At 36.0% G+C, this 27,776-nt stretch overlaps 1 protein-coding gene across 3 annotated transcripts in view; it reads left to right on the top strand.

The window, feature by feature from the left end:
• NR3C2 (nuclear receptor subfamily 3 group C member 2) overlaps positions 1–27,776 on the top strand; it is a 411,230-nt gene that overhangs the window by 286,900 nt on the left and 96,554 nt on the right. For all 3 annotated transcript variants that reach the window (XM_007496254.3, XM_007496252.3, XM_001366781.4), the window contains exon 4: positions 11,265–11,381. In XM_007496254.3, coding sequence (XP_007496316.1) covers positions 11,265–11,381 — 117 coding nt within the window. The remainder of the gene's footprint in view (positions 1–11,264; positions 11,382–27,776) is intronic.

The raw sequence follows: 27,776 nt of genomic DNA, 5'->3' as shown, positions 1-27,776 counted from the left end.
GGAGTTTGGTAGAACTCCCTCTTTGCTTATTATGTCAAATAGTTTGTATAGTATTGGGATTAACTGTTCTCTGAATGTTTGATAGAATTCACAGGTGAATCCATCAGGCCCTGGGGACTTTTTCTTTGGAAGTTCTTTGATGGCTTGTTGGATTTCAATTTCTGATATGGGATTATTTAGGAATTCTATTTCCTCTTCTGTTAGTCTAGGCAGTTTGTATTTTTGTATATATTCATCCATTTCTCCTAAATTGGTGTATTTATTGCCATATAATTGGGCAAAGTAATTTCTAATGATTGCCTTAATTTCCTCCTCATTGGAGGTGCTGTCCCCCTTTTCATCTTTAATGCTGTGAATTTGCTTTTCTTCCTTCCTTTTTTTAACTAGATTGACCAGTACCTTGTCTATTTTGTTTGTTTTTTCAAAGTACCAGCTTCTTGTCTCATTTATTAAATCAATAGTTCTATCACTTTCGATTTTATTAATTTCTCCCTTAATTTTTAGGATTTCTAATTTGGTTTTCTGCTGGGGGTTTTTAATTTGATCGCTTTCCAGTTTTTTCATTTGCATTTCCAATTGATTGATCTCTGCTCTCCCTTGTTTGTTAATATAAGCATTCAGGGATATGAATTTACCTCTGATTACCGCTTTGGCTGCATCCCAAAAGGTTTGGAAGGATGTTTCGCCATTGTCATTTTCCTCGATGAAATTATTAATTGTTTCTATGATTTCTTCTTTAACTAAACGGTTTTGGAGTATCATATTGTTTAATTTCCAATTGGTTTTAGATTTGGTTTTCCATGTACCATTACTAATCATTATTTTTATTGCCTTGTGATCTGAGAAGGCTGCATTCATTATTTCTGCTTTTCTGCATTTGTGTGCTATGTTTCTGTGACCTAATGTATGGTCAATTTTTGTGAATGTGCCATGTGGTGCTGAGAAGAAGGTGTATTCCTTTTTATCCCTATTTATTTTTCTCCATATGTCTATTAATTCTAATTTTTCTAAGATTTCATTCACTTCTTTTACCTCTTTCTTATTTATTTTTTGATTTGATTTATCTAAATTTGATAATGGTTGGTTTAAGTCTCCCACTAGTATGGTTTTATTGTCTATTTCTTCCTTCAATTCTCCTAGTTTCTCCATTAGAAATTTGGGTGCTATATTATTTGGTGCATACATATTGATTAATGATATTTCCTCATTGTCTATAGTCCCTTTTAACAAAATATAATTACCTTCCCTATCCCTTTTGATCAGGTCTATTTTTGCATTGGCTTTATCAGATATCATGATTACCACTCCTGCCTTCTTTCTATCAGTTGAAGCCCAGAAGGTCTTACTCCATCCTTTAATTCTGACCTTGTGGGTGTCAACCCGCCTCATGTGTGTTTCTTGAAGACAACATATGGTAGGGTTTTGGATTCTAATCCATTCTGCTATTCGTCTACGTTTTATGGGTGAGTTCATCCCATTCACGTTCAAAGTTATGATTGTCATTTGTGGACTCCCTGGCATTTTGATTGCCTTCCCTAATTCTAACCTTTTCTTCTTCGGCTCTACCTTTTAGTCCAGTGATTTACTTTGAAACAGTCCCCCTTGTCCCCTCCCTTGATGTTTCCCTTTTTAGTCCCTCCCTTTTTGTTCCCTCCCCCTCCCCCCTCTCTTACCCTCCCTTTTTGTTCTCCCTCTCCCCCTCCCCCCCTTGGTTTTCCCTTCTCCTTACCCTTGTTGGGTAAGATAGAATTCAAGATCCCAATGGATCTGGAGGTTTTTCCCTCTCAGAGCTGATTTCCCTGAGATTGAGGTTTAAGTAACCCCCCCCCCCCCCTCTCTTCCTCTCCTTCTTATAGGAGTTTTCTTCCCCTCCCCTTCCCATGTGAATCTTTGTGTGAGAATGATTATTCTATTTGGTCTTTCTTTACCCCCTATTTATACATTACATTTTCCCCACATGTTAGTATACATAGGTTGATACAAATGTAGTCCTTATAGAAGAGAGTTTGAGTAAAAGAAGAAGATAACATTTTCCCCTTTCCTTAATATTTACCTTTTCAGGTATTCCTTGCTCTTTGATTTTCGGTATCAAACTTTCCACAGAGCTCTGGTCTTTTCTTTGCAAAAAGTTGGAAGTCTTCTATTTTGTTGAATGCCCATACTTTCCCTTGGAAGTATATAGTCAGTTTTGCTGGGTAGCTGATTCTTGGTTGGAGACCCAGCTCTCTTGCCTTTCTGAAGATCATGTTCCATGCCTTACGATCATTCAGAGTAGAACTTGCAAGGTCTTGGGTGACCCTGATTGGCATTCCTTTATATCTAAATTGTCTTTTTCTGGCTTCCTGTAGGATTTTTTCTTTTGTTTGATAGCTTTGGAATTTGGCAATTACATTCCTGGGAGTTGTCTTTTGGGGGTTTAGTGTAGAAGGTGTTCTGTGAGCTCTGTCAGTGGCTGTATTGCCCCCTTGTTCTAGAATCTCTGGGCAATTTTCTTTGATTATATCTTGTATCACCATGTCCAGTTTGGTGTTTATTTCTGGCTTATCTGGGAGTCCAATTATTCTTAAATTATCCCTTCTCCCCCTATTTTCCAGATCTATCACCTTGTCGGTGAGATATTTTATGTTCTCTTCTAATTTCTTGGTATTTTGGCTTTGCTTTATTGATTCTTGCTCTTTTACACGATCGTTGTCTTCCAGCTGCCTGATTCTGGCCTTTAAAGCCTGGTTTTCTTTTACAGTTTGGTCAAACTGGTTTTGTAGATGCGTGAATTTCTTTTGCATTATTTCCAACTTTTCCTCCCAGAAGGCTTCCATCTTTTTGGTCATTTCTGATTCAAATTCTTCATAGGTTTGTGGAGAGTTTCCATTTCCTTTGGAAGGTTTTGGAGCATTTTCTTTTATATTATCTTCTGTCTGCTCTGTATTTTGTATTTTGGCTCCATAGAATGTGTCCAAAGTCGCCCCTTTCTTCTTATTTTTCTTGGTATTTTGGGGCTTCTGTGGTTCTGTGGAGTTTGTCATCTCTGAATGTGGAGGATTAGTTTTTCTTGTCTCTTTCTGGTGTTCGGAGGCAGTCCTGGGCAGATAGTTCTATGGGCTTTCCCTGGGTTAAACTGAATATGCCTCACTGGGACTGGAATGGAAGGGTCGGACCACGAGGCCACACTCTCCCCCCCCCCCCCTCCCCCGGCTCGCTTTCCGGAAGTTGCCTTCAGAATCGCTGGCCGTGAGGCTGTTTTGTCGGCCTGCGGGGGGATGGGCTGCCGCTTCCCCAAGCTCCGAGAGCACAGACTTTCACTGAGACTTGGATAGCAGGATCCAGCCCGTGAGGCTGTCTTGCCCGCCCTGAGGGTTGCTGTTGTTTTGACCAGCTCTCTGCAGCGGAAGCCCCAGGCAGTAACTTTCACCGGGACTGTAGAAGGCCCTGAGGGTTGTTGTTTCCGAGGACCCTGCTCTCTGAGCCGGCCGGGCTGCGGCTTCCGGGAGCCTTGGACTCTGCGCTCCTACCCCTGAGGTCCGAGGGATCTCGGGTTCTGGCTTTTAAGGGGAGCCGTACCTTTTGAACCGGGTCCAGGTCCAGGAGGAGGGTTCCCAGGGTCTGTGCTGTTGATCGTTTTGAATTTCGGCGCCTTAGGAGCTTCTAGTTTGAGATCGGTCGGGAAGGGTTTTCCGGAGATCTGAATTTATATTGTTTTAAGTTTTGACATTAACATATGACTTACATGAAGAATTATCATGCAAAATTTCATTCAGAGAGCATTAGATCTTAAAACCTTAAATGTGTTATTATATTTTTCATTTAGCATCTTGAAAAAACAGAGGTATGGGAAAATAATTACATTTCACATAACCTCATAACCATGAAAGTAAGACTTTAGATGACAGTTGATAAGAGAATGCTTAAAATTCTTTGGCAAGGTTACTCCAGGAGGAAAGAAAACAGTTGAGTATTTTAACAGGGGAAAAAAACAACAACAAAAGACTAGAAAGGTGATTTCATGGCTCCAATAGGTATTGGCTCCAGTATTTTGGATTCCCGGAGTTCGTGGGTTGATAACATTCTCCTAGGATGCTAACATTCCAATAACTCCTGTTCCAGGGAGCTACCTTGGGCTTTTGATGCCTAGAGGACCTGGGGTACTAACCAATCAGTGAATCAAACCAGTATTTATTAAGTGCCCACAATGTACCAGGCACTCTGCTAGGTGCTGAGAATTAAACTTCAAAGAAGTCCCTGCCTTCAAGAAGCTTACATTCTACTGTTTTAGAAAGCAAAAGCATGAAATCAGGGTTTCTAGGTCCCAGCTTGAAGCCTAAAGTCAGAATGAGGTCTTGAATCATTGACTCATTCCAAATTAGGAGTAACATCAAAGATCATGAAATAAAATTACCGAAACAAGAATATTCTTATGATATCCCTAACATCAATTATCTATTTTCCACATTAAAACTTCTAGAGTTAAGGAACTCAGTGCCTCGTAAGATAGCCCGTGTTACTTTTGGACAGCTCTCATGGCTCAGAAGCTTTTTTGGTATTGAGTAGAAACCTCAAGATGAGATTTCTACAATTTTCAGCTATTAACTCCTTGTTCTGCCTCTAGGATCAAATAAAGTGAGGATATTCACTTGTCATTTTCTAGCTCCTGTTTCTCCTCTGCCTTCTTTTCCTCTTCTTCCCTTCTAACTGAGGGTTTTGTTTTTTTTTACGTTCCATACTTAGCCTTCTACTCTTTTTTTCTCCATACATTCTCCCTCAAATTATTTGGACAGGGGCTACAAACAGGTATCAAATGTTAGTAAAATTGGTCTGGATTTGAATCTTTCAGTGTTGAAACCTATATATGTGTATGTATATGTATATGTACAAAGACTTTTTCCCCTAATCCTTTACCTTCTGCTTTATTATCAGTTCTAAGATAGAACAATAAAGCAGGGCAGTTAGGGTTAAATGATTTGTCCAAAGTCTCAAAAATATGAAATGTCTGAGATCAAATTTGAACTCAGATCCTCCTAACTCAAAGCCTGTCATTCTATCCACTGTACTACCTAGCTACCCCTACACATAGAATTCCAAAAGTCCAGGTATTGGTTTGGGTCAATACATCCATGTACATGTGCACCACAAAAATATAGTGCCTTTTGATTGCATAGACATGCCCCCGGGTTCTCAAAAGTGATAACACTCACAAAGAAGCCAGTCCTACCAAGCTGGATAAAGTTCAACAACAGACTATGTGGCTATCATATAAGAACCAGCCCTCCTGAAGTTCATTAGGAATAATAATATTACTATTTTCTACTATGTGGAAGATTTGTGACCTGGGGTTATGCTGAGAATTCTCTCTCCAATGAAATCTTGGTGTGTTTTTTTTTTTAAGTAGCAACCAAAAGTATTGGAGTGTTTGAGAGAAAACAAAGTGTTGTGGAAATTATTAGACTTGAAGTCAGAAGGACTAGATGGAAATCCTATCTCTGACAATTGCTATATCACCATGGGCAGTTTTAGTCAGCTTTTTGAATCTGTTTCTTCATCACCAAAATGGAATTTAGTAATATTTAAACTATAGTTTACTATACTATAAACTATAGTTAGCATTTGTATGTGGTATTTTAAAAGCTGCAAAGCACTTTATAAATGTTAGCTCACTTGATAGTCACAGCAATCCTAAGGAAGAAAGAAATGTAGGTGCTTTTATTATCTATGGTTAAATAACTTGTGCAGGATTGCATACTATTAAGAATCTGCATCTTGATTTCACCTCAGATTTTATTCACTCCAGGACTATGGTAGTGAGGAAAATATTTTAGATCTTAAGGTGCTATTTAAAGGATACAAAATAAACCCACATAAATCATCAGCATTTCTATATGTTTCCAATACATCTCAGCAGCAAGAGTTAGAAAGAGAAATTCCATTTAAAATCACCCTAGACAATATAAAATATTTAGAAATATATTTGCCAAGACAAAAAGGAATTATATGAACACAACCACAACCAATTTCCACACAATTAAAACTAGATCTAAGCAATTGAAAAAAACATTAATTTCTCATGGGCAGGATGAGCTAACATAATAAAAATGACAACCCTACCCAAATTAATTTACTTATTCAGTGCTATACCTATCAAACTACCAAGGAACTTTTTTACTGATTTAGAAAAATATTCAGATATATCGTTTTGCTGGTTAGATAGTCCCTTTTGTCTCTTGATTCTGGCTCAACTTTTCCAGAAAGAATCTGAGCCCTTACATTAGAATCTGCAAGAAGTCCTCTTAGTTCTGCTTCCTTGTCAATCAGTTAATACAAATTTATTAAGCACTGACATGATTCCAAGTATTATATTAATTAAGCAGTGGGGATACAAAAAGAGACAATGGACAGCTCCTGCCAACAAGAAGCTTACCACCTCATGGGAGAGGCAACATGCAAACCAAGTTATACAAAAGCAAACCATATACAGGAAAAATAGGAAATTAGAGAGAAAAGCACTGAAATTAAGAGGAGTTGGTTCTACCAAAGGTGTCATTTTTAGTTGCAAATGAAAGGAAGCTGGGGAGGTCAGTAATCAAAGCAGAACAGGGAAAGCATTGCAGGCCTGAGGGAGCCAAAGAAAATGACAGGAGCAAAAAAGGAGTGTCTTATTTGAACAACAGAAAGGTCAGAGGCACTGGATTGAACTCTTGACTATAACCTGTAAAAATAATGATGTGTGTGTGTGTGTGTGTGTGTGTGTATATACATATATACAGATACGTGTATGTGTGTATATATATAGTCTTTCATATATATGTATATACATACACACATATACTCATCCCTATAGACTGTAAATTACTATATTGTTTCATTCTGTATAATGTGGAAAAGAAACTAGAACAAGTTCTGGACTTTCTGCCACTGTTGGAATAAGCAACAGTATAAATATTAGAGAGAGAGGAAATTGACAAGACTGATAGTTGGTGGGGGAAGAGGCAACTGGGAGTGGCAGTTGGTCTTGTGCCTAGCACTTCCTTACTGGCATGGGAAGTGGGAGGAGCTTGTGCTTCCCAGTCTTGGGATAGAAGTGCCTCTATTTTCTTCAGCCCGAAGAGACAGGCCCAACCAGCTCCGAAGGTCAGAACTTTTCTTGTTGCTTGCTGTCTACTACTAAGATTCTGAAATTAAGAAAACTAGCACAGATGTAGCATAGACAGGAATAAGAGAAACCATCCACCAGCCTGTGAGGCCTGGCCTCAGCTCCAAAGCTGAGAAAGACTCCAACATTATTTAGGGACATCCCTCTTCCCTTTTTACCTGATACCTCTCCAATCCAAACTGGTTATTACAATTTATTTTATTTGAATATCACAGTCAGATAAGAGGACTATCTTTTCTGGGGCATAGAGGGAGCTGAACCTCAGTTCAGTCATCCAACTACAAATAGTCCTTATTGGACCCCTGCTGGGCGACCAAAGTCTGGGGAAAGGCTTGTCCCTCAGGAGGGTCCATGTTTACTTGCTCTGGGGTGTCTTCATCATCAATCCATAGAGAAGACATCCCTGCAGGCTATCATAAGTGGCTCATTTCTTGGACACCTCATTTTGTTCAAAAATAGCCTCTCGGCAGGGAGCAACCATATTCCCTCTCTCCCTTTAACTCCTCCATTCCCCGCTACAAACCTTCCGTATTCCCTGTTCTTCATATCCACCCACATATTTCCCAATAAATATTACAATAATGAAAATGTACAGAGTGGCTGGCATGTGGTAGATACTGAATAAATATTTGCTGATTAATTGATTATATCATTTGATCCTCACGGCAACTTTGAGAGAAAGGCAGAGCTAATATGGGTATTCCATTTTATACATGAGAAAACTGAGACTTGACTTAGAAGATAAGTGACTTGGCCAGTGGTACAGAAATAGGACTTCATCACTAAGTCCTCTGACTCTACATCTAGCATTACTTCCACATTTTAGCATGAACAGAGTACATATAATACTACAAGAAGTATTGAAGCTGTGTAGAAGAAGTCAAATAATCATTTTAAGTAAAGTCTAGTATTGTACAATAAAATGATCACCAGGATAAGCCTATTCTTAGTAAGTCACCATAAAAAATATTACTGAAACTCATGAGCCATCTGGGTTGGTTTTTTAACACAAGTATTAGGTGAAAAAAAAATCAAACATGATGCAAGTAGAATCCCATTGTAATCAGTAATACCATTATACTGAAGGATTCTTATTCAACAGAGATGAGGCCAATTAGTTCAGCTACCTGGAGTCAAAATAAAATGATAGTGAGGCTCTGATTATAGGTTAAGCTGCCTCTATATGTCTTTTAGCTCAACCTCAGTCCAGTTTCGCAAAAGGCATCCCTACCCTTATCTGTCTCAGATCCATACCATTGATCATAAAGGGGAAGAAGCCAGAGTATGCATGGGTTAGCACAGCTTTATCCAGAGCACTATATTACCACTGAAAATATCTTTCCCTTATTTTGAGCAAACCAAAACAAACTGCTTTAATCAAAATATACTGTACTACAGACTACACATATATTTATACCTACATATATCACTATTTTCACATTTTTGCTTTAACGAAGCAATAAAATGAGTAATCTCATACTACCATATGCTTTCTAAGTGTACCAGTAGAACCTTCTGTTGGCCACATAGCCCTCTAGGGTTTGTAATTCTTCCCACTTGGGGAAGAGAGTCAACTCAGACTTGGAAGACAGTGGGTATAGTTTTGAAGGATGGCACAAGTAGGGTTTTTGAGGGAAAGGAATACCTTCCCCTCTGCTCTGTACATAATCATTTACCTTCCCCCCTATCTTTCCTTCACCTCTTAAACCAAGAATGAAAGAGGCTCATCAGTACCATTATCTACTCTGGAAAGGATGTGATTTTTGACTGCTCTATGGATCCATTCCCCATTCCCTGTTCCCAGACCAAATCCTCCTTCCCTGGCCTTCACTCCCCCATCTGTATTATCTTCCCCTCTTAGATTGTAACCTTCTTGAGGTCATGGACTGTCTCACTTCTGTAATTGTTTACCTAACCCATAAGCCTGATAAATAACAGGGACTTAATAAAACAGGAGAAGTCAAGAAACATTTATTAAATACTTACTATGTACAGACACTGAACCAAGCATTAGAAGTACAAATACAAGAAAAAATAAAGCTAATCCTTGTCTTCAGAAAGCTTCCTTTCTAATGACAGTGAGCCAAAGAGGGGAGACCGATGAGGATGTAAGGCCAAGATTGATAGACAAAATCCTGTGGGGATTAGTCAGTAGTGCAGCCTTATAAGGAATGAAGGTTTTCTTATTTATTGACTTTTCCCTTCAGATCTTGCTGGGTGAAAACCAGATAACTTTTAAAAGTAACGTTTAATAGTAGTAAATAGGTAACCATGCAAAAAAACTGGTTAGAGAGCAGTTCATTAGAAAATATACAGATTTTAATTGATTGCAAGCTCAGTAGTGAACAGTGTGATCTGATGATCAAAAAAGAAAGTGTGGCAGTAATCCCTTTTCTTCACTAAACTGATCTTTTCTAGAGTATCTTGTTGAGCATTTTTCCACATTTTTTAAGGGTGTTGGGTCCAAAAAATGTCAACTGAGTAAGGAAAATTGTAACCATCCCATTATGATGATTCTTCAATGGTTGAAAGTATGGAGAATGTATAAACTGTAAAAGTAAAGATTTAAGGTGCATATATAATTTGAAGAGAGTTTAAAAACTTGCTTTGTGTGGATACAGAGAGCAGAATGGTGACCATTGAATTGGATTAGATGCTAATGAAGTCTTCCAACTCTAAAATTCTGTCCTTTTTAAATTGTATATACTTTAATTCAGTTCTTACAGCTTCTGTGTCGTAGCTCTTTTTAGCAGAGATATTTGCAATACCCAATACAACTGTGCTGAAATTTTACTTTTTTCCAATAGGTCCATGACACTCAAATATATTCTAATAGAGATAGATCTGTGGAAAATTTCAACAGTAAGTCGCATCAGAAAATGCCATGGTCCATCTGCAAAGCAGATGTTAATGGCTCTTCTTTAATGGCATTTCTCCTGATAAAATATCTCTTCTGGTATTGGAACTATTTAAGAGTGTCAAGGACTTCAGTGGCAAGCTTTTCTTTCTGAATCTTTTATCAACTCTGCCAGTAGCACTTGCAAGAACATTTCTCCTGGCCGCATCTCCACCAGGATTGCTTACCAGGACAATAGGCTCATACACTGGGCTGAAAGCATTATTATTCGTACCAAGACTTTAGGGTTTAAAATCCTGGGCTGTGTCCATCTGGATCCAAGGGGAGTTGATGGTCAAGAGGGTAATGGTGGTTTGATATGTCAGGCAATACTGCTTCCTGTTAGATGACAAAACTGAAACCCAGATAGGTTAATAGGTTGAAAAGTGAAAATTTGAACTCCTATCCTCTGATTACATACTCTTCTTTCCACTGTACCATGTTGCCTATCAATTGTATAAATTTAAATTTTTATAAACTATTTTCATAAAATATATATTCATATAGTTTTATATAATACAGATAGGTATTCGTTTATATTGTTAAAAGATCCAAAAACATTTATTTAGTGGTGGCCTTAAAGAATCAGTACAGCATTCTGGAGATCCAACTTTGAGCATCTAGGTCTCATTTACATCTGAATTTCTATGATACTTAAGAATTATTGCTATTCATATTATCATTAAAAACTGAAATGATAAAAGTCTTCTCTTATGTCCACATTAAACTGTTATGGTTGTTAAAATAAATTGATAATAACAGGTAGAACTTACATCATGTTTTTTTAAAGTTTTGCAAGGATCTTTACAAATAGCATCTTCTTTTATCCTCATAACTGCCTTTGGAGATAGGCTATTATTATCCATATTTTATAAATGAAGAAACTGAGGGAGATAGATTGAATCATTGTTCAGGGTTATACAGCTAATAAATGTCTGAGACTGGATTTGATCTCATATCTTCCTATCTCTAGTTCTAGTGCTTTGGCTACTGGGTCTCCAAAGTTCCTTTGGAGATCATATGATGGATAAAAAGGATGCTCCTTATATTATTTCTTATTTTAGCAAGAATTTTCAGGTATTGAGATTATAATATCTAATAGAAAAGAGTTTTCATAGTTTGAATTGAATTGAACTGATTTCTGATTAAAAGTGGAAATTATGCATTTTAATAAACTTAATTGAATTCTTTAAAAATTTATTTTCATGATCTTTTTTCTTAATTCAGGGCAACACAATTACCTATGTGCTGGAAGAAATGATTGTATTATTGACAAAATTCGAAGGAAGAATTGTCCTGCCTGCAGACTTCAGAAATGTCTACAAGCTGGAATGAATTTAGGTGGTGAGTATCAATTGTACATTTTAATTTTAATAAGAAAATGAATCAGAATCATCTAGAGCATCTCAGACTTTCCCAGTCCTCTATTTAAGGTACACAAAAGTATATAAATGCTGAATAATCCTTTATAAATTCTAAATCATTTTGAGGAAATAAATGTTTTATATTTTTTTTAAATGTGTAGAGTGAGGGGTTATAGTATAAATGATTGGCAGTTTTAAGATCTATTTGGCACAGTGACATTACCACTATTTATAATATGAACACTAAGCCTATTTTTTGAACTCATATGGTCTGAATTAAGCCAGTAAAGTTTTTTTAAAGTACACATACATATATTACTTGTAGAAATGCAAACACATGTATAGCACAAGACCTCTACAGTGCATAAAACACATTTTAAGAATTACTTTTTCCAAATTGTATCAATGGCAGCTATAATGTACAGGTTGATTTTTAACTTGCATTTTCAGTTAGCTTTAAGTGAGGTTTGGATTAGTGTTTGATTTAAAATTCATGTAATTTGATGTTGGTTGCTTTACATGGCTTAGGTTTTGTGGTTTGGGTAAAAGGTTTTACTAGAAAGGGTTTCATTTGACCCTATGATTAAAAATGGAGAATGGGAAATGAGCTACATAGAAATTAATTTCTGAGAAAGTATTTTTCTTATCTCTATCATAGTCTGATGACTTTTAATCCATATATTTACTAGGTATGAGGTTTCTGTTTTATTTTTTAAACCATCCTATAATCAAAGGATTTAGAACTAGACGAGGGCTTTAAATAGTATCTATTCCAATGTGCTCTTCATAAAGAATTTTTAAAAAGTGGTAAAGGATATAACAATTGAAAATTGAGAAATTACCCTATGGTCACACAACTAGCTCAGAAAAAGTTATACCTAATATGAAGGTGACAAAAAAACAGCAGAACTTACACCTTGTGACTTTCCTGGTCTATTTATTTTGAAACTATTTTTTGAAACTTTTTTGTATGGAAAGCATTTTTCTACGTCTGAAATAGAAACAAAAAAAAATTGAGTAGTTACTGTCTTAAAGGAACTCATATATAATTTTTGTAGAGATAAGTAAATATAAGATAATTTTAAAAGAAAAAATAATAAAACTTATAGGGATCCAGAAAGGCTTCCCATAAAAAGTGGTATCAAAGCTGGATAATGAAGGATCTAGGAGGCAGAGGTGAGGGGGCAACATGTATTGGCCAAGGGAAACAATGTCTACAAAAATGCAAGCTTAAAGGATGGAATGTCGAGTTCAGGAAACAATTTACCATGTAAATTTGATTTAAATATAAACTTTGGGCAGAAACTTTGCAGTCAGCAGTACTCTGCACTTCAATCATTTAATGTCTTGAAGGGAAAAAAATCATCTCACCTATCAGAATTTTTTTTTATACCAAGATAAATGGAAATCCATCCATTTCTTCTTTTCCATGAAATTCTTTGGATTCCTTAAGTCTTTCAGAGAGAAAGTACCCATTGCACTGAAGGGTCTATCTTGGCAGTAGATAAACTACAAATTTTAGAGTTTAGAAATATCTGAGTTCAAATCCCACATTAGACACTTCCTATTTGTGTGACCCTTGGCAAATCTCTAACTCCTGTTCATCTCAGTTTCTCATTCCATAAAACGGGATAATAACAACACTCACTTTTCAGGTTGCTGTGAGGATACATAATAGTTGTAAAATACTTTGTCTTATTATTAACATAATAATAATCGTTATTATTATTATTATACAGTTGTTATGTTATACAGTCTATGATCTCATTTTGTGATTAGCCCACCTCCCTTTCTGGTTATTCATGTCATTAGTGATATCTTTTATGTTAAATCTTGTGACCAAATCTTAGCTGGTTAAATATAACAACCACCACAATAATCATAACTAGCATTTCTATAATACCTGCTATATGTCAGGCACTATGCCAAGTACATTTTTACAGATACCTTATTTAGTCACCACAACAACCCTGGAGGGTAGAGGCTATTATTGTCCCCCTTTTGCAGTTGAGGAAACTGAGGCAAAGAGAGGTGACTTGTTTATATGTTATTAGGTTATTAAATTCATAGCTCTACAGCACTACCAAGAGATTATTGGCTATCATAATAGGTATTCTAACAGAAAGAAGCAACTTGATATCATTGAAAGCAATTTCTCAAGTATGATTCAACCTTCCTTCTTAGTGTTTTTAAGATATAGGTAGCAATGGATGAAATAAATGATCTGCCTTTTCATTTGCATGTTAGAGTTTAGTCCAGAAGTGTCAAACTCATAGCTCACAGCCTGCAAAATTCCCAATTGAGGCCTGAACCAGATTAAAATATAACTGGAACCATTTAACAAAATAAATAAAAATATAGTATAACATAGATAGTGCTGATTTGTGGTTTTCTAAGTCAGGATATGGCTCTTAGGGGTATTTGGGTGTGAAATAGACAATAGACAATTTCCCCATCCACTGATTTTACATACAAGATACCTCCTGATATCTTGAATGGACAAACATCTCATCTGAAGATGCCCTTTTATGTTCATATTTTGAAAATATTTATATACATATATGCATATGTATTTAAAATGCTTACCTTCCATCTTGGAGTCAATACTGTGTATTGGTTCTATGGCAGAAGAGTGGTAAAGGCTAGGCAATGGGGGTCAAGTGACTTGCCCAGGGTCACACAACTGGGAAGTGTATGAGGCCAAATTTGAACCCAGGACCTCTATCCTGGTTCTCAATCCACTGAGCCACCCAACTGCCCCCAATATTTTATATTTTGAATAAATATTTATGTATTTATCTTATATATTTACATTTATTTTTTATACATTTATTCCTATGAACATGAATTGTTCTAAGTCTTTAAAATGAAAGAATATTTCTTTGAAAAGACACTGTGGCTTTATTATTGGTCCTGTCTGTCTATTTAAACTTCATAAAAAATACAAAAGAATTTTAGAACCTGAAAATAAGAGAAATTAATTCTATTGTGATATCTTCCAGTATAATGCCTGAGGTAATAAAATTGAATCATGCTGCAAGACCTGTTTCTCCTTTGCCTCTTGCCAAAGTTAATGACAATAATGCAGTTGTCACAATTATTGACAGCAGTTCTTTTGTAGGTGAGAGTTACTTTGCAAAATGCTTATGGTATGTTTTGTTATTTCACTTTTATTATTTTTAATTTGTGCCTGTGGGAAGAAAATTGCCAGAAGTAGTTTGTTTCTTTAATATGGAATATTTGATAGTTTTTTTTAAAATGTAGATCAGATTCCTATCTTAAACCTTTATTTGAATATTGCCTCCCAGTCTCTCCTGAGCTCAACTGAGCAGAGCTGCCTTCTCTCCTTAAAGGTGCTTCAGTTGGTCTCGCACCACCCTTGGGATGTAGGTCAAAGGGAAATGGGAATTGAGTAGTTTCTTTAAAATAGCTTTCCTAGTGGAACAAAAAGAGAAAGGACAAAATGAATGTAAAACTTCCTTTCTGTAGGTGGCACATACAGTAAGAGGCTGTTGCTCTCCCATTCTCCAGTGACCACCATTGCCTTCCAATCCAAAACATATTCTCCTTAACAATCTATCCTCAATGCTTTTTTCTAAAAAAAAAAACAACCCTTGCCAGAAGTCTTAGAACTGGTACTGAGTATCCACTCCAAGACAGAAGATCAATAAGGGCCGGACAGAGGGGTTAAATGGCTTTGTCCAAGGTCACATAGTTGAAGCCAGAGTTGAACCCAGGACCTCCCATCTCCTTGCCTCTCGATTAGTGAGGAAGAGGAAAGCTTAGAGAAGAGAAAGGAAGAGCATATGCTAATATTATAAAACTTATTTAATCATACAACTATAGATATCTAATAACCACTTATTGTAATGAACATTTATTGAATGTAGACTTTAAAGCTGTGGCAGATAACCATTTCTGTGCCATGGATCCCTTCTCAGATGAATATATTTAATGCATAAAACAAAATACTTAGGATTTTAAAGAAGACCAATTATACTGAAATGTGTTATTAAGAATATTTCCAAAAATTAAAAATAAAATTGACAGACTCCAGGTTAAGACCCCTGCCTTAGGATGACATTAGTGTTTCTAATGAGAACTATACTTACGTCTTCCTTGGGCCTCATTGAAGAGTTAAGCATTGCATTTTGATGAGTAAAAGCCCTTCAGTCTGACACCCGCCATGTCTCCATCCTCTTTAATATCTACTGTGATTTCTCTACGTGAGCCAAAGTAAACCAGTGTTGCAGATTGTACGTGCTTCTCTTCTTTGTTCTTTCTCTCATGCTCTTCCCCATCCTAGAATTTCCCTTCCTCCCCAGCCCTTCTCACCCCGCATTTCTATCAATTCTTTAAAGTCTGACTCCAATCCCTGTCTCCTCCATGGGACCTTCTCTGAACTTTTTTCTGCTTCCTTGCTTAGGGAAGGGACAAGAGAAGAGAAGAGAGGAGAGGAGAGGGGAGAGGATAAGCACTTATTAAGTGCCCACTATGGGCCAGGCACCATGTTAAAGTGCTTTTACAAATATTTTCTTTTTTGATTATTAGACTCAATGTAATATTACTTTGCACCTCTCAAATATACTTGTTATGTATTGCTGTTTATTATGGCGACCTATATAAATGTCTTATCTTTCTGCTAGACTGTAACTCCTATAAAGGGCAGAGAACATGTCTTATCTTGACCAGAATCAAATAGTGTGTGTGGCACTTAATATATATTTTTGAATAACTGAATCAGTAGTTTTACCTCTTAAGAAGCTTATACAGAACTGGTCCTTAAACCTGAACATGCAAAAAAGAATCATCAGAGACTAAAGAGTAAGTACCATAAGCAAAACAGCATCTTAACAGAAATACATTAACCAAAGTAAAAGTACCCCCCTCTGTGTCTCCCTGAACTGGCGGTTGTGGCCACTATTTGGTGAAATGCATATATGGGATCATTCAAGTAAGAGAAAGCATAGGCTGGTCTCTAGGGAGAAACCTCCTTCCATACTTTAAAGAAAGTCAGAGACATATTTTCTTATCTTAAAATTCACTTAAGGAAACCTTTCAGTAGTCTGTGGTATATGTGGGTGTTTAAAAAAACAAGTATAGTGATTTTTGTGAATAGGCCCGATTCTTTACTTAGTTTCCTCTTTCCTAAACCCCTCTCCCTGAAGCTTGTGAACTTAAATAAAATCAGAGAGTAGTTATGCTTTAAAAGTCGCTAGAATAGAATACAAAGTAGGAAATGTGACTTTTATACAGGAGAATTGTAAACTATCCATCTCCAAATGCAAAATTAGAAAATTTGAATAATATATTAATACAAATCAGAACTTTTTTCCAAACATATTCCTTCAAGATTTGATATACCTAAAAATGGAAACTAACCTTCTATTAAAAATAAAGAGTACAACCAATAGTGGTGTTTCATGTAATTTGTGATATAACTTTCTGGGAAGATTTGCCCAAAGGAGATTATCAAGAGGAACATCATAAGAACAATTGCTATTTTAAATCAAGGGAAAAGAGGTTTTGAAGTGTTTTTTAATCCTTTTAAATAATTTAGACTAATTTGCAATATTAGTTTTAAGATCATGAAAATAATGCAAAAAAGTAATATAAAAACTAACCATGCAAATGATCAGTCATTTACTTACCAGCAGAATCTTCATGCCTGGAATACAGGCCTCAGCAATTTCCCTTTCTCAGTCTTTGTCCTCCTATAGGGTTCATCTCAGTTATCACTTCCTCTATGAAGCATTCCCTGAGTCCTACAATTGTTAGTGTTTTCCCCTGCCTCCATTTTCCTTATAGTTATTTGAATACATACTGTTCTCTCTCAAAGAATATAATCTTTTTGAAACAAAGCTAGTTTCTTGATTGATATATAACCCAGTAGTGAGATAAGGTTCAAAATGTTTTCCATGCCTTCTTCAGATACCACATATATTGGTCCCTTAATGTTCTGACAATTGTGTTGCCTTTAGCACACATCTCATCTCTAATTTAGCCTAATCTGGCTGTTTTTCTCATCTTTGTCTTTTTTTTGGGGGGTGCCATTTCTATTTTCTCTATTTGCACATCTGGACCTGTGTGTGATATTAGGATCTAAGTGTGGTGTCCCTAAGGGATAAAACAGTTTGTTAAATCTTTCCCATTTTTCTTCAATTTGGAGCCCTTCCTTCTTCATCCTTGAAAGCCCTTAAGATGACTTTGTTGACTTGCTGTCTTATTCCTTTAACCAGGTTTTTTCCTTCACTGCTTTGCTTAGTTTTAGAAGATGCTACTGTTCATTGTCTTCTATCATCTTTCTAGGTAAAGATTTTACAAATGAATTTATGATCTAATTTAATGTTACTGTTGTCAGCCATCAAGTAAGTTATTTAGTGACTAAAGCATGGGTTCAATATTGTAGCAATTAATTTACACTGATTAAACTTCTGGATGAAGTTATAGTTGATGTTTGTCATTTCTATTGGCTGTTGTCCAATTTGATTTTTAGTTATCTCTTTGGATAATTAAAAATTAATTTGACTCAATTGTCTGCTTTTATTGTTTTCTCATTATTATTATTATTGATAATTTTGAGTTTATTTTTATAAATACAAATCATAGTATAGGGAAAAAAGCCTAAGAAACATTAATAACTATTGATCAGGTGTGTATATCTTATCTATACAAAATATTGGAGAATTATTTATAAAAGAGTCAAGGATGACCTAAATGAAAATGTTAATGGGGAAAAAGCAATATTTTACTAGTGATAGTCAGCAATGGACATCTTGACAATTTCACAGTGATCTGAAAGATCTCAAGATATAAGATCCAACTGTATCTTTTGCTTGTTGACTGTGAAACAGTATTTGACTGGACCAAACAAAATGCCAGCTTATAGACTTTTTTACAAGATCTCTCCCACATAGATTGAAGTAGATGGGTTATGAATCCTCAGTAGGAACTCCTAAATCCATATAAAGACATTTTACATTAATAATAAATGTTTATGGAATTAAGATTGTAGGGCTGGAAGGGAATTCAGAGGTCATCTAGTCCAACTTCTTCATTTTCTACTTGCAGAAAATCAGTGCAAAGTGATGACAAAAGTCATAGAGATTAATCCCTAAAACCCAGGTTTCCTGAGAATTCTACTTAAGAAATGCCCAAATGAATCTGAAAAGATTTGAAAAAAATGAAATCAAACTGCTAGAAATAAATAAACAAAATGGTCACTATTAGAAGTGATAGATATTCTCTGCCCAGCCTTATTTTCCATGACTTAGGAAGCAGTACCAGTGAGTTTCATGCTTCTGCTCACAGATCAGGGGAGTGGGAAATGAGGTTGGGATTCAGAATTGCCTTCATGTCCTAAAATGTTTATCAGAAAGTTGTGAGCTAAAATATTTTAGGTATCTCTTCCCCTTTTTTGCTTTGTATATTAGCTTTGTCAATATTGTTTAATCTACTATTAATCAGAAGAGAGAGAAATCAGACAAATCGCTGAAAGATCAAGATACTACATAGGTACTAAAGGCATTAACTCCAGTTTATAGACTTATTTGTTTTTCCAAACTGGAAAACGCCTTATTTACACTTTTAATGGCACCAAGTCTCTACTTTGCCAATATAAATAGACTATTTTCTTATATCCAAGGAGTGGGCCCAACCTCTCATTATTTAACTCATTATCAATATGACTTTTTAAAGGCTCTTTGTTGTTGTCCTTAGCAGTTTTTTTTTTTTTGGCAAGCTTTGTCTTATTCCAAACTTGACTTTTCCACAGCAGTTTGGAAATAACTATGATTTCAATACCCAAATATCTGAACTCAGAAAAGGACATTCTACATCATCCTTTATATGTCTCCTCCCTTTTTTTATTAAAATAATTTGAAATTATGTCATCAACAGAACTAGCTTTTCTGTTAGGCACTTGTACTGTGTTATCGTGTATATTTTTTTCTTCTCAGTTTGTGATCTCATCTCCTAAAGCCTAGGATACATATCAGACCTTGTCTGATATATCTCTTAATATAAATTCTATGCCATGAATCTCAATTTCTCCCAAGGTAGCCATTATATCCATTTGAACTACCACTTCCTCTTTGTTGGTCAGGTCAGCAACTTCTGGCAAAGTGTCCTTGTATCTTAGGAAAAATGAAATTGCTGGCAGGACTCTGCCCATTGTCTTTTCTTAGAACATCCTTTAAAGGTTTCCCCTGCAAAATCCTCAGAAATTATCATCATGGAATTGCCATAATTAGGTCGAGGGTAGAAGGGCAGAGAAGGAAGACCACTAATGTCTAGAATTTTTAAATATCTGTTCAAGATTTATTTCAGCAAAAGTTCTTTTTCATACAACGTTTTTTTAATAATCTTTCTTATTTCTCAAATTGGTCTAATTTGCAAGTGAAAAAATAGATCACAGTTAGTTTCATCTCTTCCATTTAAATTTAGAGCCATAAAATAGATTACATTAGGAAATTAAACAGAATAAATGTAAATACTAATGAGAAATTAAACATTAATTAGCTTGGGAAATTTGCATCTTATTGTATGCTCATTTATTTTTACTTTAAAATCTAAAAAGGCTAGCTCACTTAGGTGAAAAGGGTTGAGTCTTTTGGTAGATTTTTCCATTCTCATCTTCAAGAAGTGAATTTAATATATAAAGAAGAGCTCTAGATCAGTCACAAGGATTAGATGAGTCCACTCTGTTGCCTTAAGCAAGTCACTATTTGACCTATAATATAGACATGAACATATTTGCCTTAATTATTTCGTGGTTCTCTGTTGAGAATTAAATTATATTGTGTATGCAAAAGTAATTTAAAAATTGGAAAATATTATACAGATTGAGAATATCATAACTAGAACTTATTGAGCACTTAGATAAAATACAAGAAAGAACACTCATCTTATGTCATTCTAAAATATTTCAAACCTTCTAAACCATTTGGTTGCCTACTTGTAAATTTTTCATTTTCTCTTCTGTTTTGTTCTACCAGTTTTATGATATTGTAACACATTAGACTAGAAAGCCCTTGTAAATACTTTAGAAGATCTATTTCCTCACTGATTTGGTGATTTCCTCAGATAGGATATAGGGCAGCATCCTACTAGTAGTAGTGGTAGTCTCTCGGTAACCGAGGATGACGATTGTCTTTGTGCGTTTTCATCTATGGTGTATAGATGAGTGTGCACAAAGACACTTGTATGTGAAGGAGATTTAAGTGGAAAAGTCGATGCACAGAGACAGTCCCACTCTCTCGCCTGGGTCCAGTGGCACGAAAAGTCGTTACACCTGGAGACTTCCTCAGCTGCATTGGATGGCCATGTTGTCCTTTGTGCTCCAACACACCCTGAGCACTCCACAGTGCTTTGCTGCGTCGCCATCTCAGCCGTTGAACCCTTTTATTGGTTTCTTCCGTCTGTTCCGCCGAAGCAGTCTTCACATGCTGGGTGAGCAAAGCCCTGGTTCACCAGGGGTCCACGACCTGATGGCTACCCTCACAGGGTTTAGCCGGCCTGTCGAAGCCGTTGCCCGGGGTGTGGCCGCTGCCGCATGCTAGCAGCTACTGGGAGCCACAAGTGAGAGCTGGGTGTCAGGTGGGGGTCAGAGGCTGGAGAGCTGCCCTAGGAGGGCACGACAAGCCTTCCATACCAGAGATACTACCCCTCCCTGAGCACCCCATACATCAAAGAAAACACCAATGAAAACTAAAGAAAGTATAAAAATAATAAGACAGGTTTCCAATCCTCAGTGATCTTACAAGGCTGGATTCAAATAAAAAATTGTGATCATATATACTATTATATTTAATGTAATTTGGCAAGTTTATAAGAAAGGAGATAAGAACTCCATCTGGGAAGGGGACAAGATCATCTGAATTGAATTATCTGAATTGATAGACTTGAAACTGTGATTAACATAGTTACTTTCTCTCAATAAAACTTGTATCTTGGTTTAAAATTATGTTCTATAAAGGTGGGATTTTGTTATATTAATATTTCTTTTTTTGGTTGGCTCTATATCCCAAGCTAGGTTTATTATTTTTTTGAAGTGAAAAATAGTCATTTTTAATTGAAAATGAAGAAAAATATACGTATACTTCAGTACTTTTAAGAACTCATGATTGAAAAGACAAAAAAATCATGTAAATAACAGCTTTTATAGTTATATTTTCCTAAATTAGTCAAAAACCCCAAAGCTGCCACAAATGTTTGGACTTACCTCCAGCAAGCTCTTCTAAACGTGGCACATGAAAAGGAAATTTCTCAACACTTGCCATTTTGGGAAACTTGGCCATAGCAGCATCCTACTATCATATGGTATTCCTACCACCTTATTTTGTGTGGTTTTTATCCAGGGCCTCGAAAATTCAACATAGAAAATCTTCTCAACAACTTATGGACCTTTCTCACTTTTCTCTTGACAACTTAAGGAAGGCAGTGAAGTTAACATGGACTGTCCTTCAGTTATCCCTCACATTTCCAAACATCACCAGACCATCTTTTTCTGATCATATATACATGTTTGCAAACAATGCAGTGTGTTAACACCCACCATACACCTTGTGAGTTACTCATTTTCAGTTCTTTGGAAATTGTAGTGTTCCAAATCTTGCACCTATTCTTTAAGACGTGAAGAATGTTAATGATTTTTAAAAGTGGACTTTCTTTGTTTCTGGAAAAAGTTTGTGATCATTAAAAGAATTTTGCATTATTCCAGGAGCAATCCAGCCCAATCTCCTTATCTTCTTTGGCAGGGGAGGGGTGAGACAAATTGGTACTACTTAAGTGTTTTAAGCAAAACAAAAAATGTTCATTTGTATGATTTTATTTTAGTTCCATAATGTATAGAGTTAGAAAAAAGAATAGTTTCCTACCCTTTTTTATCTGCCAATATAATTGGTTGAACTGTTGAATCCCTGCTTTACTCATTTATTGGAATGATACTGTTGGAGCAACATCATTACATAACTAACAGTTACAGTTGTTTTAGGTTTTTTTGTTTTGGGGTGTTGAATTGCAAGATTTTTCTAGTATAAAGTTTAACTGCATATTTTGTACCACAATAAATATATTCATTATTTCCAATTGGTAGTTTGCCTCTTATAACTATCTATTCCTCTAAATTCCAGGTGTAAGTTTCATTTTTATTTCCTCAAGGAATTTTTATTGAAATTCATTTAAATCTTAACTTCTAAAAAAAATCTGAACAACTGAAGAAGAAATTGTTAGCTTTTTGTCATAATTGTTATTTTTACTACTGTTATAATAGTTGCTCAAAGTTGTCAAAATAGACTAGAATATCTTGGAGAGGTATTGATTTTTCTGAAGGCCCTCAAAGAAATACAGAATAACCACCTAATTGTAGGAAATATTTCCAAAGATATCCCTCTTCATTCTCTGGATTGAACTAGATGATCCATGCAGTCCCTTTCAACTCTAAGATTCTCAAATTGAAGAAATTATAGCATTTCATCTCTGAAATTTTTACCTAAAATAGTAAGAAGAAACTCATTAGGAGGAGCTCCAAGTGGAAGTCCTTCAGCAGAGAGAGAGAGAGAGAGAGAGAGAGAGAGAGAGAGAAGCAGTAGAATATAATCTCCTCTATTGTACATAACTGAAAAAAGTCTCACCTGGGTCAATCAAATCCATTTTCACTATCTTGATAACCAAGTTATATTGCTAAATAGTTATCATTCATATGTTTAAATTAGTTGGAACAGAAAAGCCAGATAAAAGAGAGGTAGCGACCCAGATGGAGGAGGAATGTGGTCCCAGAAAATGGGTGGCTGGTGCTGTTACTTTTCTCTACTTCTTACTGATACATGAGACCTTCTTTCCTTATCTAAGAGAGGAGGAGAGGGGGAAGTAAGAGGTAAAAGAGATGCCAATACCTATATCTGCATACAAGTTAGAATATTCTTCAAAACATCCAATAAATCAGTGTAACAATGAGAATGTTGAGTAAATATGGAAAGATAAATTGAAGGAACATATCAAGGTCCTTGTAGATACTGACTACGAATAGAAGTATTATTTCTTTGGTTAGTGCTAAAAATTCCTTTGCATTGCACATTCATTTTAAAAAACTGTCAGAAGTCAGTCTCTCCTGGGATTAATGAAAGTTCATAGGCTATTTGACATATTAAAAATAGAAATGGTCAAATCACCATGTCATTTTCACTACTTTTTGTGAAATAGCAAATGAGGAAATAATCTTTTTTTCTTAGCAATTTTTCATTCAAATTCCTTATCCAAAAAAGTTTTATTTTGATTTTAAAAGGAAACCACTAATTAGCATGTGGTATATGCTTCCTTATGGGGGAAGAGTATCCTAGAAAGCTGTTATAAGCTAATGTATTCTACATTTTCATTCCCAACCTACACATCTTTATAAATTTGTCCTTGGAAATTAGCTTTTATTTGACACCCATGATTCATCCCAAAAAAACTCACCAGCTTTAAATAAATGTCTTCATAAGTAATGACTTTAAATATAACTGGTAAGCATTCTGGCTTTTATTATGGTCATTACAACTAATAAACCATTTTAAATGTCACAAATGTCCTAGGGGCACAAAGTGTCAAAGATGAAAATGTAATCATGTCTTCAAGGAGTTTACAGTCAAGATTAAACACAGATTAAATCTATCACTTTTTTTTTTTCAATTCAATGGTTCCACAGCTATTCTTCTATATAGTTGTTAGGTATGTTAAGTAAAATTATTTAGTTTCAAGGTATTTCACAATATAAATTCATTAAAATACAATAAAACTCAAAATTGAAGGAATTTCAAAATAAAAATTACTATTTAAATTAATTTTACTTCTAATCATACTCAGAATATTTCCTTCACCCAGTCAACAATGAGTGGATTTCTACGATTAGATATAATATCTTCTCTTTCATAGACACTGGAAAAGGTAGAATTATAATTAAAGACATGGCCAGTCTGCCTTTTAGGGGCAAAATCTAGTTGAACAAAGAGAGCACTATAGAAATGTGACCTTTTTCAAAATTAATTTTGATTCTCTCAGAACAACTCTTCAAGGTGGATAGTGTCTATACTGGTAACCCCTTTTACAGATGATGTTACTGAGGCTAAGAAAATTAAATCACTGATCCACTATTTTTCAATTATGTGTTCTAATCAGGGCAGAGTATGTAAAAAAATATGTCATCCCTAGTTCAAAACCGTGTCCTTATTTCAAAAAGAAGAGGAGTGATGAGAGAGGAACATTCTTAGTCTCATTCATCTTTTTTTCATGTAATCTGATATTCCACTCCACCATTAGTCTTCCCCTCACCCAGTGTTCAGTCACAGGTTCTTATCCTTTCTTTTTGTTTTCTTTAATTCCTCCCATTTTTCATGATCTACCATCTAATGCTGGAGTTTGTTTTTCTTATGAACTAATCCCTCCTAGAATGTCTTCTCTACTCTCCCCCATCCCTCTTTCCCTGTCTATCTTTTGTCTCATTCCCACTTTAGTTTAATGGATACCAAATTTTGTGTATGTTTAACCCTCCTTTGTCTGGCTTAGCTCAATCATCTAATTTAAATTATTGATATTTACTTTGCCCCCCCAACCTCTTTTTTCCTATAGTTCTGTAATTAATTTTTATAACTCAAATCATCTTCAAAGATAGGCTCGATCACCAGGTTTTGTTATATGGTAGACAGGACCCTCTCCAGAACTGGGTTTGAATCCCCGGATTCTGAGATTCTGTCATTCAATAAGGATACACATTTGTCAGTCAGTATACAAATACCAGGGTCATGTGGAAAATAATTTGCTCATAATAACCAGTTGTAGAAGCCTGATATCACATTTATATTAGTTGCTTCTCCATGGCCCTCTAAGTATGCCTAATATATGCATATAAATTACTTACCTTTTGGAGACTCAGTTCCCTCATCTGTAAAAGAGAAAGTCTGGAGTAGTTGACCTCTGGGGTCCCTTCCATCACTGAATTCATTATCATATTATCCTATTAAGTATATATTCAAATTTCAAAAGTATGATATGTCTCAGTTATTCATTTTTAAATAGCTTTGTATATATACATACATATACGCATATAGTTTAAAAGTATAACAATAGAAATAGTTTTCTAGTTACTTGGAGCACAGATGGTGTGTGTATGTGTGTGAGAGAGAGACAATTTTTTAGCATCTATGAATCTTCTAGGAATTATGCATAAAAGCTACTTTTCTAAGTTGAGACTAAATTTGGGGCCTTAAAATAAATTTCAGTGCTTCTTAACATACCTTTATGATTTTTGTTCCTTATTTGGAAAAATATTCATGATTTTCCCCACCAATTCCGATAACCACCACCAAAGACTTTCTTTATCCTACTGGTTCTTTTTTTATTTTAATTCCTTAAAAAAGGAAATCTGTCCCTCTTCAAGTTCTCTCTTCCTACCTTACTGAACCAGTAGGTTAATTGTTTTGTTTTCTAGAGACCTCTGCATTCAGTTCTAAATGTATTTAGCTTTAGTAACTTCTTTAGAAAAGGATCAGTTAAAAATAGTTATACAGTAAGGACTAGACCAGTGATTTTATTGGTATAGAGAACTGTCAAGTAAGGGAAGGTCTGCCAATACCAGTGGGTACGTATCTTCTATATACTTGTGGTCTCTGAGTTTCCTAGAGCCTGAGATGTCCAGTGACTTTTCCAGGGACACATAGCCTACTAATATATGTTGCAGGCCAGACTTCAGCCCAGCCATCCCTGATCTCAAGACCACCTTCTATCCACCGTGCCATGCCAGTCCCAAACTCAAGCATCCTTTCTTTGACAACAGCAGTCCTAAAACTGTAGCCAGGCAGACAACAGCCCTTTTTTAAGCGTTTACTCTGTGCTGTGCTTTTCAGCATAGCTTTGCTGAGATGTTAGAGACAGTGTGCCCGACTGTGTAAAGTGTAATAGAGGGAGACTGTAGATTGCTCAGACAGAGGAGATTTGGCAACTTTTTGCTCAGAGGATTAGGAGAGTGCAAAAGGCTGACGGTTTGATGATGGCATGTTTTGGGGGAACATCCGTTGTAGAGACACAGGACTGAGAAGAGCATTATGATTTCCTTGAACTTGGCCAACAAGACATTTGTCAGTGAGGCTGTTGAGTAGCAAACGCTACAGAAGAGTGCCTGCGTGGTGGCCAGAGTTGTTGTAGGTAGGAAGGGATGTCAACTACAATTTTCTTCCCAATGCATCTTGAAACAAGACTGCATTCTTTGACCACTCTCATGTATTGTCTGCTATTCTTTTCTTTTTCTTTTTGTAAAAAACCCTTACCTTCCATCTTAGAATGAATACTGTGTATTAGTTCTAAGGCAAAAGAGTAGTAAGGGCTAGGAAATGGGGGTTTAATGACTTGCCCAGGTTCACCCAATGAGGAAGTGTCTGGGGCCAGATTTGAACCCAGGTTCCCTTCTCCAGGCCTGACTCTATCCATTGAGCCACATTGTTGCCCCCCATATATCATCTGCTTTTCAACAATATTGAACATTACCCTCAAAGGCTAGGATTCGGGTCCTGGCATTGGTTGGGTTATGCCAGAATATGTTCGGTCAGTGGTACTTTGAAGCCTAACCCTTTATACTTTGAAACCTATCCCTTTATACTAATGATAGTTATTTCAGATCTGAATTTTAATGATTCAGTGCTTATGGGATTTTCATTTACAGTAATACACAGCAATTGTTAGGTTCCTTCTTTTTGGTTAGACTCTCCATGCAAAAAGTTATGTTGTTACATTGTTTCAGTTGTGTCTGACTTTTATGACCCCATTTGGGATTTTCTTGGCAGAGATCCTGGAATAGTTTGCCATTTCCTTCTCCGGCTCATTTTATAGAGGAGGAAACTGAGGCAAACAGAGTTAAGGGACTTGCTTAGGGTCACCCAGCCAGAAAGTGCTTGAGGCCAAATTTGAACTTGGGGAAAAGAGCCTTCCTGATTTCAGACCTGCACCCCCTCTAGCCACTATGTTAGATATTATATGCCCAATCCCGGTATCTTGCTAAACAGCTACTGCTGCCACTTACCCCCTGCAGGCACCCCATTCTCTCCTTTGTAAAATGAGGTTTGAGCAGTTTGTGCTGTAGTGCTCCCCACCTTAGTTTACATTTCTGAGACATAGACTGTCGTCAGTATCATAGTTGTGGAGTTTAACCAGACTTTTATGGGTTACTCTGAAAGATGGATGACCCAACGTCATAAGCTGACATTCCAGATATAATTATAGCACTGGATTATATAAGTGGAATAAAGTACATCCCAATAGTACAGTTTCTCTGAGCCAATTGTATCACGAATGGGGTATACTGGCATCCAGGGTTTGAGGGGAGGTTTGTATGGCTAATTCTGAGGAT

Source organism: Monodelphis domestica, chromosome 6, assembly GCF_027887165.1.
Source record: "Monodelphis domestica isolate mMonDom1 chromosome 6, mMonDom1.pri, whole genome shotgun sequence".
Lineage (NCBI taxonomy): Eukaryota > Metazoa > Chordata > Mammalia > Didelphimorphia > Didelphidae > Monodelphis > Monodelphis domestica.
Note: the sequence above shows the minus strand (reverse complement) of the source record. Positions and strands in the feature narration are given on the sequence as shown.